Source organism: Loxodonta africana, chromosome 13 (genome assembly GCF_030014295.1).
Source record: "Loxodonta africana isolate mLoxAfr1 chromosome 13, mLoxAfr1.hap2, whole genome shotgun sequence".
NCBI classification, from domain to species: domain Eukaryota; kingdom Metazoa; phylum Chordata; class Mammalia; order Proboscidea; family Elephantidae; genus Loxodonta; species Loxodonta africana.
The window spans coordinates 5,004,840-5,019,261 of NC_087354.1; the positions used below are offsets into that span (position 1 = coordinate 5,004,840).

General features: G+C 42.4%; 1 protein-coding gene across 2 annotated transcripts in view; it reads right to left on the minus strand.

The window, feature by feature from the left end:
• The window catches only part of GABRB3 (gamma-aminobutyric acid type A receptor subunit beta3), a 379,863-nt gene that overhangs the window by 364,850 nt on the left and 591 nt on the right, over window positions 1–14,422 (minus strand). Inside the window, exons 1-3 of one of the 2 annotated variants that reach the window (XM_064296190.1) lie at window positions 13,985–14,078; window positions 13,754–13,845; window positions 13,470–13,537 (exon numbers count right to left, since the gene is read on the minus strand). In XM_064296190.1, the coding sequence (XP_064152260.1) occupies window positions 13,470–13,537; window positions 13,754–13,845; window positions 13,985–14,064 (240 nt within the window). In that variant the 5' untranslated portion in view covers window positions 14,065–14,078. Of the gene's footprint in view, window positions 1–13,469; window positions 13,538–13,753; window positions 13,846–13,984; window positions 14,079–14,422 lie in introns of those variants that run through there. The other variant, XM_023539691.2, reaches the window with a different exon arrangement.

A 14,422-nucleotide genomic window follows, 5' to 3' on the forward strand; every position in this document is an offset into this window, starting at 1 on the left:
TTAGCTGTGTGGACCCTTGCAGTCACTCCAACACCTCACAAGAGTCCTTGGTCCATAGTTTAGGAAACACTGGTCTAGGTCACAGGAATGGCGCTGTTTTCCACAATCTGGATTTTTGCCTGTGAAAAGTTCACAGGAGTCCTCACGCATAAAGCTATGGTTAATTTTATGTGTTAAATGAGCATCCAAATCAGGCAACCTTCACAATGAAACAGATCAAAGGTACAAATTCAAAGGACAGCTTTTCAGCAATGGCCACTTACCTCATAAATTCATTCAGCAAATATTTACTGAGCATCTCCTATATGCTGCCAGTGTGCTCCCTGATAACTGTAGTCTCGTTTAACCGAATCTATGATCTTTTCTCTCATATGGCTATTCAGAGTCAGAATTACTGGAACAAAATAATTTATAAGAAATTACATTGTTTCTTTTAAAGCAATTTTTTATTTGCATAGATTCATGCAAATATACACAAAGGGTAGACTGGTGGATGGCTCAAACTCGCTCCTACTACCCATTAAATTAGCGAATATAAAATCCTACTCTGGGGGCACTGGTGGTTCAGTGACTGAATTCTTGCCTTCTCTGTGTGAGACTCAAGTTCGATTCCCAGTCAACACACCTCATGTACAGCCACCACCCATCTGGCAGCAAAGGCTTGTGTGTTGTTATGATGCTGAACAGGTTCCAGCAGAATTTCCAGGCTAAAACAAACTAGGAAGAAAGGGCTGGAAATCAGTCAATGAAAACCTTACGGATCACCAAAACAACTAACAGTAACAAAAAAGTCTAATTTAAAAAACTAAATGTTAAAAGAGCAATGACGTAATATCGGACTAAGTAACAAATATTTTATATGTGCATGTCAAATGTAAACAGCAATATCAAATGCAGGGCTTTAAGCCAGCAGATTTTGTTATCCTTTAAGGTAATACAAAATAAACCAAACGTATTTCATTTCATGATGCGTAGCATGTGATTTGGCAAGTATTTTACATAAGAGAAATTCTTTCACTGTAGAACTGAAGTAGACGTTAGTTAACGTTTTGAAAGGGCTTCTGTTTCTGAATGTGGCCTCCTGACGACCAAGGAGTAAGGGAAAATCCACACCCTGGCCAACGAGATCAGGGGCTAACTCTCAGTCTTGGGTTGATGGTACTGAACAAATCACCAGAGACAAGACCTATCTTAGTCATATGCTTCCAAATGTTGAGGCCAGGGACTCTTCATAATGGTGGCATGAATGGCACAGACAGAAATTTCTCTAGCAAGCCAAAAAACAAAAGATAATCACAGCAACCTACTGCCCTACTGGGCCACCAACAGTAGTGAAAGCAGAGCCCGTGAATCCCCGTGCAAGGAGAATCAAAACTTCCCTACAATACAGAATCCACCACTGTCTGTGGGTCTCTCCTACTGTGATGGCCTGTGTGTTGCTGTGATGATGGAAGTTAGGCCACTAGTATTTCAAATACCAGCAGGGTCACCAATGGTAGACAGATTTCAGTGGAGCTTCCAGACTAAGTGTAGGAAGAAAGGCCTGGTTATTTACTTCTGGAAATTAGCCAATGAAAACCTATGGATTGCAACAAAACATTGTCTGACTCACTTGCTTTGGATACATCATCAGGAGGTATCAGCTGCTTGAGGAGGACACGATGTTTGCTGAAGTAGAGGGTCGGTCAGCGAGGGACACTCTCAGTGAGATGGACTGTTCAAAGAGCTGCCATGATGGACTTGAATATGCTGGCAATAGTGAGGATGATGCAGACACAGGCAACATTCATTCCGTTGTACGTATGGTCAACATGAGTCCCAGTTGACTTGGCAGCAGCTATCTATGTAGCTATCTATCTATCTATTTGGTAAATCTGGTACAAAGATACTGGGAAATACTACTACTAAGTCTACGTGTTGGTAAATCACTACTTGTCTGTCAGCTTGTCAAACTGTAGTGTTTTGCATGTTGCTGTGATGCTGGAAGCTATGCCACCAATATTTTAAATACTGGAAGGATCACCCGTGGTATGTTTCAGTGGAGATTCCAGACTAAGAATAGCAAGAAAAAAAAAAAAATTTTTTTTTTCAAGAAGGACCTGGCAATCTACTAGCAGAAAAAAAAACAATAAAAAAATTAACCAGTGAAAACCTTATGAATAGCAGCAGAACATTTTCTGATATAGTGCTGGAAGATGGGACCCTCAGATCGGAAGGCGCTCAAAATACAAATGAGGAAGAGCTGCCTCCTCAGAGTACAGTAGACCTTAGTGACGTGGATGGAGTAAAGCTTTCAGGACTTCCTTTTACTGATGTGGCACAACTCAAATTGAGTAAAAACAGCTTCGAATATCCAGATACATGTTTAACTGTGTTTTACTGACTATGCAAAGGCATTCAACTGTATGGATCATTAACAAAGGATGGGAATTTCAGGACACTCAATTGTGCTTATGAGGAACCTATATATAGAGCAAGAGGCAGTCGCTTGAACAGAACAAGGGGATGCTGCGTGGCTTAATATCAGAAAATGTATGCATCAGAGTTGTATCCTTTCACCATACCTACTTAATCTGCGTGCTGAGCAAATAGTCCAAGAAGCTAGAATATATGAAGAATAATACAGCAACAGGATTGGAGGAAGACTCATTAACAACCTGTGATATGCAGATAGCACAATCTTGGTTGCTGAAAGTGAAGAGGACTTGAAGCACTTACTGACCACAGTTTTCAGTATGGATTATACCTCAACATAAGAAACAAAAATCCTCACAACTGGCACAGTAAGCAACAACATGATAAACAGAGAAGATACAGACATTGTCAAGGATTTCAGTTTACTTGAATCCACAATCTATGCCCATGGAAGCAGCAGTCAAGAAATGAAATGTCATATTTCATTAAGCAAATCTACTGCAAAAGACCTCTTTAAAGTGTTGAAAAGCAATGGTGTCATTTTGAGGACTAAGGTGTGCTTGACACAAGCTATGGTGTTTTCAATTACCTCATATACATGTGAAAACTAGACAATGAATAAGAAAGACCCAAGAAAAACTGGTGCATTTGAATTATGGTATTGGTGAAGAATATTAAATACACCATTGACTGCCAGAAGAATGAAGAAATTTGTCTTGGAAGAAGTACAGCCAGAATGCTCATTAGAAGGGAGGATGGTGAGACTTGGTCTCACATTCCTTGGACATGTTATCAGGAGAGACCCATCTCTGGAGAAGGACATCATGCTTGGTAAAGTAAAAGGTCATTGAAAAGAGGAAGACTCTTAACACAGTGGCTGCAACAATGGGCTCAAACACAGCAATGATCGCAAGGATGGCACAGGGCCAGGCAGTGTTTTGTTCTGTTGTACACAGGGTCACTATGAGTCAACACTGACTTGAAGACACCTAACCACATCTATGTCTCTCTCGATCTCTCTCTCAATCTGTCATCTATCATCTACCTATAATATAGAACAGTTCCACTCACATATGCTTTACAATGAAAAACAAAACTTTGAGGGTAAGAAGGCACCACTGATTGGTATATAGAATATCTTCACCAGTCCTTACCTACATCAGTAAAGCAGTTACACTTTTGAAGGAGTGCTTCAATTTTACACTATTCTCTCTGCTGTGAAATTGGTGTAATGGCTCTCAGGTGAAGGGGTAGCAGCTACAGAATATTTTATAGCTGATGGTATTATATTGTGTACAATTATACAAGTTCTGACAAAATTCAGTCCCTAAAGTAAAAATTCTATGCACCACATATAGCCTGTAGGATCCCTCTCAGTCATGAGCCCAAACTCTGCATTGTAAAAACATTTCGTTGTTTTCATACATATCTATTCATTCCACACACATACTCCCTCTTGCACTTACGTATTTACTTATTCATTTGTTCTTGATTCATCTATTTCTTTTCAACAAATATGTGAAGGGTACCTATCAAGTGTTAGGCACGGGGCCCTGCCTCGGGGACTGTGTTGTCAAATGGGTGGGGGATAGGGGAGAAATGCTAAGCATATTGGCCCATCCAAACTATATTTAACACTGTCATAAGTGCAAGGTATCATGGAAAAGTGGAATGGGAAGACCTAATTTAGACAGCGAAGAAGGTCATTGAAGAAGGCAAAATCCACAGCAGATTTTTTGTTGCTCTGTAGCATGACAGGGTGGAAAGACCAAAAGAACAGAGCCGAGTCCTAGCCTTGCCCTGCAGTAAAGGTGAAACAGTCAGTCCTATTCCTGAGCCTCAGTCTTCTCATATGAAAAATGGAGACAATGGTATTACCTGTATTACCTACTTAGTCAGGTTGATCATCGGGTTTGATGATCAAAAACGACAAAATATATGAAGTGTTTCATAAACCATAAAATGCTGTAAGACTGTTAGCTATCACCTCCTAGGTTACACTTCAACATGCTCACAAAATAATTCAATAGATTTCAACTGTCCAGTAGGCTTCATTTATATCAAAATACATTGATGAGTATGCATCATAAGATACACAACCAATAAGAGAAAGGCGGGTTTTGTTCTCTATGGCAGAAAATAACAGTCATCACAGTTATCATATTGTTTCAAACCAAGTATTGGATCAATATGGCTTGACTTGTGAAAATCATGAAGTCTGCAGTCCCAGGCTTGAGCCTTTCTTTACAGAGACTTTACTCTTGCTATTGAAACCTTCACATTCCTTTCGTCCTGCCATGCATTTAATTAGAAGTACACCACGTGCTTTACTGTCTTCAGGGCCATTTTCCATTTAAACAAGCACCAACTCCACATGGCACCTTCATTTGGCAAGAAGAAACAGCTATACATATATATTTTTAATCTCATTTTATTTACCATCATCTAAGGAAATATAAGCACCGTATTTTGCCTTTGGAAAAACCAGAATTGAAAACTAAGAATAGCCATAATTTGTCAAATGAGACTAAATTATCTGCCAGAAATATCTGTTTCTTAACTACATGTAAATAAGATTTGTGCCACCATCTCAAAGCAGATACTTACTGAGCATCTTCTATGCAAGGTACCGTGGGATCCCTGAGCCCAGCATAGGCTCAAGCAAAGAGTTAGTCCACCACAGCACAACGCTTGTAAGATTCATCTTTTAAGAGATGTAGCAACATAAGCTTTACAACTTCCCTGAGGGGAAAGACAAAAAGCATTCTCTTTTTTGCTCTCCATACCATCCGTTCTAATATTAAACACAAACTTCGGTCCATAAAAAGCATATTATGTAAGGCATATTATTCTCATCTATCTCTGAAGTTCATTATATGCTTTCTTAGCAATACCCCAGCATTGATGTACGATCGTAACATACACATGGAACATACTGCCAGTGAAAAGTAATGTCTTCAAGAAACAGCCTCACCTCTAAAATGCAGCAACCTAGAACCATATGCCAAAACATTCCATGGACCTTACCCCACCGAGTGCCTTCCCTATAAGCAGTTCTCCAATCCCGACTGGGTCAGGGAAAACAATTCCTTTCCGCTGAGTCATCCCCAGCTTTACCTTGTAATAAGGGCATTAGTACATTTTCTGCCTTTAAACTGCTAATGACAACTCATATGCAAACTCTGAATATGGCCCATGTCTCTTTGGCAGAAATCAATAAATCATAGCTTTCTACCTTGTGTTCCTGAAGGTGTGATTGTATGGAAATTTCAGTAGAGCTAAACCCTCTGTGATGACACTCTGACATCAGTTCTTTTGGCATGCCACAGGCCATCTGAGAAGCCTTTGATGTAGTTAGTGAGTGTTAGGTAACTTGCCTAAGGCTAGACATCTCATAACCTGGAAATGGAACCCCAGCTCCCCAGTCCCAGCAGATAAACTGCCTGGACTTGCAGGATTCAGCTGCTCCTGCCTCAGAACCCAGTTCAGCGCTGGGCACGCTCTGAGTGCCCATTCAGAATTCATTAACGGCAAACGATCCCTAGATTCTGAAATAGGGAAGGAGGGTGTTGATTAACATGACTTTGTCAAAAATCCCTGAAGGTTACATCCTCCAAACCTCTGATCCTAACTGACCCTAGCCAGCATTACCTTCTCCTCTTTCCCACTCTCCATTTTCCCTCTCTTCCCAAAAGTGGAAAGAAAGACATTAAGTAATAATGCAAGTGTGTATACCTGTGCACACACATGAGCACGCATGCATACACACTGTATATATAAAAATTAAACTTACAGTATGTTCAGAACCAATCATTATCTAGGCAATAAGAAATCTGTAACATGTACAAATTTATCAGTATATGGCTGCCCTCTCCCTCCCCAAATGCTCTATCTTCTTGATGATTGTAACATCTAAGTCTTTCAGTGTTCAGTGTTTCATACTTGTCTTCAAGAAAATTTGAGATATCATTCAAAAAAGAAAGTCTTATTTTTTGGCAAAAAAAAAAATCATTATTTCACCCATTCAATGGATTTCGTGAGGTAATGAAAAATATGGAGTAACACTGAGTAAGGCCAGGGCTTGGTTTCTGACAGAAGCCCACACAAAGCCTCTAACAACAATTAAAAACAAAAAACAAAAAACCCAACCTGGTGCCGTTGAGTTGATTCCAACTTACAGTGACCTTATAGGACAAAGTAGAACTGCCCCATAGGGTTTCCAAGGAGCCGCTGGTGGATTCGAGCTGTGCACTTTTTGGTTAGCAGCCATAGTTCTTAACCACTATGCCACCAGGGTTTCCAACAATAGTTCTCACTAATAACATATGTGCACTTGTTGTCCAAAAGTGTATTACTTTTTTTGAAGCTGTGGGGTCAGAATAGAGTTGACCCCACACAATAACAATGTATATTTAATCAATCTCTGCTCAGCAGTACGCAGTGGTTAAGAGCTCAGGCTGCTATCCAAAATGCTGACAATTCAAATCTACCAGCCACTCCTTGGAAACCCTATGGAGCAGTTCTACTTTGTCCTATAGGGCCACGGTGAGTCAGAATCGACTCAACAGCAAGATTCTGATTTTGTTTTTTAACACTGCTTACCCCTGGTTCGCTATAGGGTTGCTATGAGTCGGAATCGACTCAATGGCAAACGGTTTGGTTTTTTGGTTTGGTGCCCCTGGTTGAAATATCTCAGTTTCTGTAAAATAAGCACATGTCTACCCTGCCCACATGCTTCACGACTCTCTAAAGCTTCATGTTCCAAGTCACCATCCTGTCATATTTGAAAGCCAGTGTATTAGCTGATCTCAGAGTCCTCCATCCCACCCTCTGAAATGTTTCTGTGTCAAACGTGTCCTCTCTTTGGGGACAGCAATCAGTAAGGTTGTACCCATTTGTGGTGCAATGGATTGCTTTTGTGTGATCTTTCTCATTATGGTCTTGTAACTCCTTACCATGTGGCTGTGTGGGATTGTGCAAATAGGGTAACTGTGGCCCATCAAGGGGACTGGTCAGTTTTGCCATCCTGCTGGGCTTGAAATTAGCCATCCCAGAGGTGGGAACGAGGTGGTCCCACCACCAGAAGGAAAGCGAGCCAAAAGCATAATGTGTCCTTTGGACCTGGGGATTCCTGTGCTGAGAAAATTCTGGAACCAGAAGACAGAGGGAAGGAGAGAGAGCTATAACACTGAAGACGGCTAGAAGTGGTAGCAGAGGAAAAGCGACAGGAGGGACCGGCAGGTGACGGCATGGTGGGCTTCCCAGCCCACAGAACAAGAAAGCTGAGTGCCTTCAGGCAGGAGACTTGCTGGCAGAGTGGGGTGCCCCAGGCACTTGGTGGAGCTAGTTTGCCAAACTAAACACGTGCCTCAGCAGGGCAGAAGTCAAGGTCCAGACAGAGGCTCGCCTGCAAGCACAGCTGAAAACAGGCTGTCCTGATGGAAGAACTGTATCCTTGAGTGTTCCTGAGCCTAAATTGTAACCTGTTACTTCCCTAATAAACCCCATAATCATCAGTATTGTCTGTGAGTTCTGTGTGGCCATTACAATAAATTATTGAATCCAGCAGAGAAGTAGAGATTGCCATGGGAGGGATGGTTGGTGTCAGAACTGGTAAAGATGGGGGAAAGAAGAGGCATGTCTGACCTCAGCCTCATAGGAATCAGACTTGGGATGTTGGTCTTGATGTACCTTCCCCCTTGTGAAGTTAGGGAAGCCCTGGTGGCGTAGTGGTTAAGTGCTACAGCTGCTACCCAAACGGCTGGCAGTTCGAATCCACCAGGTGCTCCTTGGAAACTCTATGGGACAGTTCTACTCTGTCCTGTAGGGTCACTGTGAGTCAGAATTAACTTGATAGCAATGGGTTTTTTTTTTTTTTTTTTTTTGGTTTTGTGAAGTCAGAGGAGGTCAGACATTGCCTCCATGCCATCTTCACACCATTTAACAGCAATACAGCTCCAAAGTTACTTACTGAAATGTGCTAAAACTATGTTCTCATTGACCATATCAGATTAATTGCTAGAAAAGTATGTCACGTTTTGTAGAGGGTCAGGGAAAACAAGAAAAATCCTCAATGAGATGGACTGATACAATATTCTGAACAGCAGGATCAAATAAATCAAAGATCATGGTGATAGTGCAGGACCCGGACAGTGTTTCACTCTGTTTTATATAAGGTCATCATGAGTCTGAGAAGCCTCCATGGCAGCTAACAACCACCACCACCACACTTATTTTACACTCAGACATAAAGAACAGTGAGTTTTATGAGGTGAAAGGTAACAGAATGAGCGTAATGGACTAATGCATTTCATAATAACGACGGATGCACGTATGTTACCTAAAAGGAACTCCAACTAAAGAAAAATTCATTTATGATTTATATGCATGATATCAGAAAAAAACCTATAGTTACATTTTCATTAGCAATAAGGTATTTTAATGGACTAATTAAGTACAAATAACAAAGCACAAGTTAAATCAGAGATATTATTCTTAATTTTTAATATTAGAGTTAGAATTTAATGTCCCCAGTACTTTATAGTTAATAAAGAAGTAAGTGCATGTAGTTTCTGTTTTGAGTTAAAAGTCATGCAACGGCTCATTCTAATAATCCAAATTTAAAAATTACAATTCATAATACTACTTTAAAATATTATTTTTAAATAAAAGATATCTAACTGTTTTAATTTACAGTGTTTCTTTATCCTTCCTATTTTTTCAATAATTGTCCATTTATTCATCTCTCCATCTATTTAACACATATTTATTACACATCAGGAGGTATGCTGAGTACAAGAATTATAACACATGCATATAATAATTTTCAGTAGACAGAGCTCCTCGGCATATACAATCTCACTTACCTACCCTGTTAACTATTGTTGTCGATTCGATTCCCACTCATAGCAACCCTATAGGACAGAGTAGAACTGCCCCATAGAGTTTCCAAGGAGCGCCTGGTGGATTTGAACTGCCAACCTTTTGGTTAGCAGCCATAGCACTTAATCACTAAGCCACAAGGGTTTCCAATCTCACTCAAGGAAAGATATAGACTAAATTTAATATTCACTTCATAATGCATAATTCTAAAGGATTATCTGAAATTTTAAAACAAGACTTCAGAGGAACAAAAGAATTTATGTAAAACAAAGTGGTTCTTGCTTTATTCTAGTTGATACGGAAACCCTGGTGGTATAGTGGTTAAGAGCTACAGCTGCTAGCCAAAAGGTCAGCAGTTCAAATCCAAGAGGTGTTCCTTGGAAACTCTATCCGGCAGTTCTACTCTGTCCTATAGGGTCGCTATGAGTCAGAATCAACCCAACGGCAATGGGTTTGGCTTGTTTTTTTTTTTTTTTTTTTTGGTAGTTGATACATGAGCTGACTTTTTTGGAAAAGTAAAGTATATGAAAAGAAAATTTAGAAAAATGGAAATGTAAACTCTTCTTATTATCCCTAAAATAAACTATGCAAAAACGATGCTAGATATTAAACTACTTAATCCATTCTTAGACTGTTTAAAGTCTAAGAACCAAAACAAGTGATGGCATATACATGTATATGCATAATTTATCTATTCACTTGTTTATTTCAGGTCACAGGCATTCTTTGGAGAAATCTTCTACATGCGCTAGCAACAAATAAAGACTGTGCTTCACAACTATTCAGAGAGGAAAGCAACAACTACTGTGCAATGTCTATTGTTCTCCAGAATCACCCCCAAAAAGTCCTGAGTAAGCACATCCATATCTTCCCTGCCTTGAGATAGAACATCCTTATTTCAAACTTTGGTGATTTTTTATCTATTTCACTATGTTTTCAAAAATATATCTACAGTAATCTGAAGAAAAAATTTCAGTGAATGACCTTCCATGATTATTTATTTCTAATTTTCTAATAAATTTCACCCTTTCAGCTTAGCATTCTAACTCCCGTGTCTAAATTTACATTTCAACCAAAATATTCATCCTAAATGACATCTCATATCATGCCAATTATCTGTTTAAAAGTTTAAGGGCTCCTTATGTCCTAAAAATTAGAGACCAACATCCTCCACATGGCCAAGAGGGCCTAGGTAAGGAGAGTTTTCCTTATTTCCCAGTTTCATCTCTTGACTCTCCAATACACAACCTCTGAGCCTGCACACCCATCCATCTAAATCTTTGTCATTTTCCTCCCTAGCCCAAACATCCTCCTCCACTTGTGCCAGTCACAATGCTATTCATACCCTACCCACATGAAATATAATTTCTTTCATGAAGCTTTCCATGTCAGAAGTAATCCCTCTGTCCTGTGCACCCCTTCTATTTGTTCCAGTGATGGGATGTACCACATCCTATCTTTTGTTACATCCATTTGACATAGCTCCTCTAAGTTACAATGCCCTGAAAGCAAGACCCTTTTTGATTTAACTTCATAACTATGCAACAGTTTTGTGTGACTAGTAAGGTGATTAAGGAAGTTCATAACCAGAATTCATTGTTTTTAAGCATCATGACTGAGTGGTGGCTCTAAACTTATACTCACATACTCTCTGTTCTTTCTCTATCAAACATGACCCCCAGAAGTCATACTTAATTATTGCTATATTTGAAGTTTCAATATCATAGCTATTATCATGGGCAAACATGTTGGCAATTAGAGTTTTCTAGAGTATGATGTAGACCAATCCACTTATGAGAGGAAGATATTTCAAATGGGTGTCACTTGCATTTGCCCCACAGTCTTTAGTCTCCAATCCAATTCTCAATTTTTGTTTACAACAAATTTATGCTTCAAGAACAAGAAAAATTACCATCATGAAAATGTAAAAAAAAAATATATATATATATATATATATCATCACTATGCTATGTACAGTTACTGGCTATGGGATATGCATTTTAATTAATTAAAAAATTTTCAGTACAATTGACTATATTTTTCTATTGCTGGGCCCAGAAAGTATTGGGGTACCTCAATTTATAGTACAAAAATTAGGCAAATATTGAAGCAATTTTTTAATGGACTAAGTAGTAACAGGATGCCAAAACAGCACTGTAATTTTAAAAAATAACTCGGAATGTGCAATGGTCTGCAACAACACATTCTTTCCATTCCCCTGATTATGTTAATACTGTATATGGTTCTCAAAGGGTGACATCAATATTTTTACTCTTCCATTTAACATCCAATATAATAATTTTGACATAATAATCCAGTGAGTATTCAATTAAATTTCTGTACTAAATTGCCTTCTCTAGAGAATGTGAAGGTCCCAATGGAGAAAATCACAGATTACAGGGAATGAATCTTCAATATATTAACTTGTTTCCTGAAGACCATAAAACATACCTTTTGGACAGAATTACTTTGATAAAGTTACACAAAAGTGAAATATATAATGCTAATTTTTAATGTAAGGTAAAGTCACATTTCCACTGTTTCTCTCCAGTACTTTTACTATTATATTTGAGTGGTATACAAACAATCTAAGTTATATACTTTAGAAGTAAGTAAATCTTTTTAAAAACCACATATTGTAATTTTCAAATCTTAAGTGTGAAAAACTTATGAAAATAAGTTTGGTGAGATGAAAGATTTCTTTTTACAAAACCCACAGCAGTAAGTATTATTAAACATATCTTGCTAGACAGTATTTAAACAATTAGCTTTATTTTATTTGTATATGCCCATATATCTATAAATTATTGCAATGTTTCTCAAAATATTGTCCACAAAAACCAGCAGAGACTCCAAAACTCCACTCTAGACCAGAGCGTCAGAATGTCTTGGAGTGAGAAACCCAGCAGTACGCATTTAAAACGTGTGTCCATGTGATTCTGATGAACACTCCAGTTGTGAAACACTGACCTGTTGGGGCTATCTAAAACCAGGCCCCGTGATTTATATGCATCTTCTCGATGTTACATGTTCAAAAGAAACGTTGTCAAATTATTTCTTCCAGAAAAATATTATTTGCGCATACTCATTCTTAACAATTTCTAACATGACACTAAACAGAGAAACCTGTTTCCAAATCCCGTGGCATTTCAGCTCAGCTAACAAATGAAAACCAAACCAAAACCAAGCCCGTTGCCAACATGAATACCAATTCATAGCCACCCTATAGAACAGAATAGAACTGTCCCTTAGGGCTTCCAAGGAGCGGCTGGTGGATTCGAACTACCAACCTTTTTGGTTAGCAGCCAAACACTAAACCGCTGCGCCACCAGGGCCCCAACAAATAAAAGGAGTCGTTTTTTCTCCTTATTCCCGGTTGTCCTAAAGTGTTCCGTGGTAAAATCCGTGATACCCGCTCCGCACCTCCAAACACTGACCTGCACTTTACACAGGTTTGAATACTGATTCTGCCTGCATGAACCCACTGCGCACTTGCCTGACTCTCCTCCTGGCAGCTGCCTCCTCTTAGATCTCCGCCTGCCGCACAGGCCCTCGTGTTCCCGGAGCCGGCGCGGCCCGTCAGCACCACGGACAGCGACTGGCGGAGCGGGCTTCCGGGTTTCGCTGCCTATCAGCTTGCCCTGAAAAAGGCCGCTGAGACTAAGGACACTGGCCTGAGACACACCTTGAACAGACCCACCACCGCTCCTCGTTTTCCTCTCCAGCTGCCAGAATCTCTTCCAAACGACAACAAAGGAAACCTTAAGTACCTCTTACCTCTGCGAGCCACCCCCACATCTCGTCTCTCCCCAGTTCCCAGCGCCTGTTGCTACGGAAGCATTCGGGAAGAACGGGACCAGGTGACAGACCGCTGGAGAAGCTGGGAGCTCGAGGGCGGCGGTGAAAGCGGAACGCCAGGCCAGCCCAGGACCCCTTCCACAGGAAGGGTGCGCCCTCTGCAAGGCTTCCACGCCATTGACGCCCCCCGCGCAGACCAGGCGAACATGGGGAGCTGAGCGAGCAGCAGGCCGACCGCCTGGAGCCCCCTTCCTCTGCTGCCCGTGAAGCTTGGCCCAGGCGAAGGAGGCCTCTGACCAAGCACTGGGGACTCCTGTGGTTCCAGGCAGTGGGACAGGGGCGCGGGGACCACCCTGGGAAGGGCGGGCACTCACCATGTTGACTTCAGAAACCATGTCGATGCTGGCGATGTCGATGTTCATTCCCACGCAGACCGGAGGACCTGCGGGGAAGCGCGCGACACGGTGATCAGCAAGGCTGGTGCACTAGGGGCTAGTGCCCTGAGGGTGACGGGCAGGCCAGGGAGGGGGCACAGACTAAGTGCCCCCACCCCCCTTTCCAGCCTGCCGCTACTCCGAGGATGCGGCCCCCTCCCCCGACCCAGGCAGCCAGCCGGGTGGGTTGTGCTTCCTGCAGCGTCCACGCGCACCCCACTTACCTCCGAAGTCGGGTCTTAGGCGAATGTCGTAGCCTTTCAACAGCTTGTCCACCGTCTCCTTCACAAAGGACATGTTCCCGGGATCGTTCACGCTGGGGGAGGGGCGGGGGGCACAGAGAGAATCAGGCGGCGGCTCCCCGGCCGGCGGCGGCTCCCCGGCCAGCGCCCAGCGCGCACGCCCGCACCCAGCCCGCTGCCCGACCTGCTTCGCGTTGAGACCCGCTACCCTACCTCTGTGCACAGCACACCACCGCCACCAGCACCGGGGCCGAGAAGATGCCGAAAAGCCTTCCTCCCGCAAAGCCCCACATCCCTCCGCCGCGCCCCGGCACGGGGGAGGGGGCGCCACGCCGCCGTCGCGACCCGCAGCCGCGGCTGCTGTTGCTGCTGCTGCTGCCGCCGCCGCCGCGCTGGCCTCAGGCGGAGGAGGACGGAGGGGGAGGGGAGGATGAGGAGGGGCAGGACGGGGAGAGGAGGAGCAGTGGGGAGGGACGGAGGGGGAGGAGGCCGCGGGGCGGAGGCGGGGCCGGAGGCGGAGCTGGCCGCATTGCTCGCCCTGCCCTCCCCCGCGCTCTCAGTGGCCGGCCGCCTCAGCCGCAGGCCTCTCTCCGGCTCCAGCAGCTACCTTACCCGGACTGCGGGAGCAGGAACCGGAGCGGAGGCTGCGCG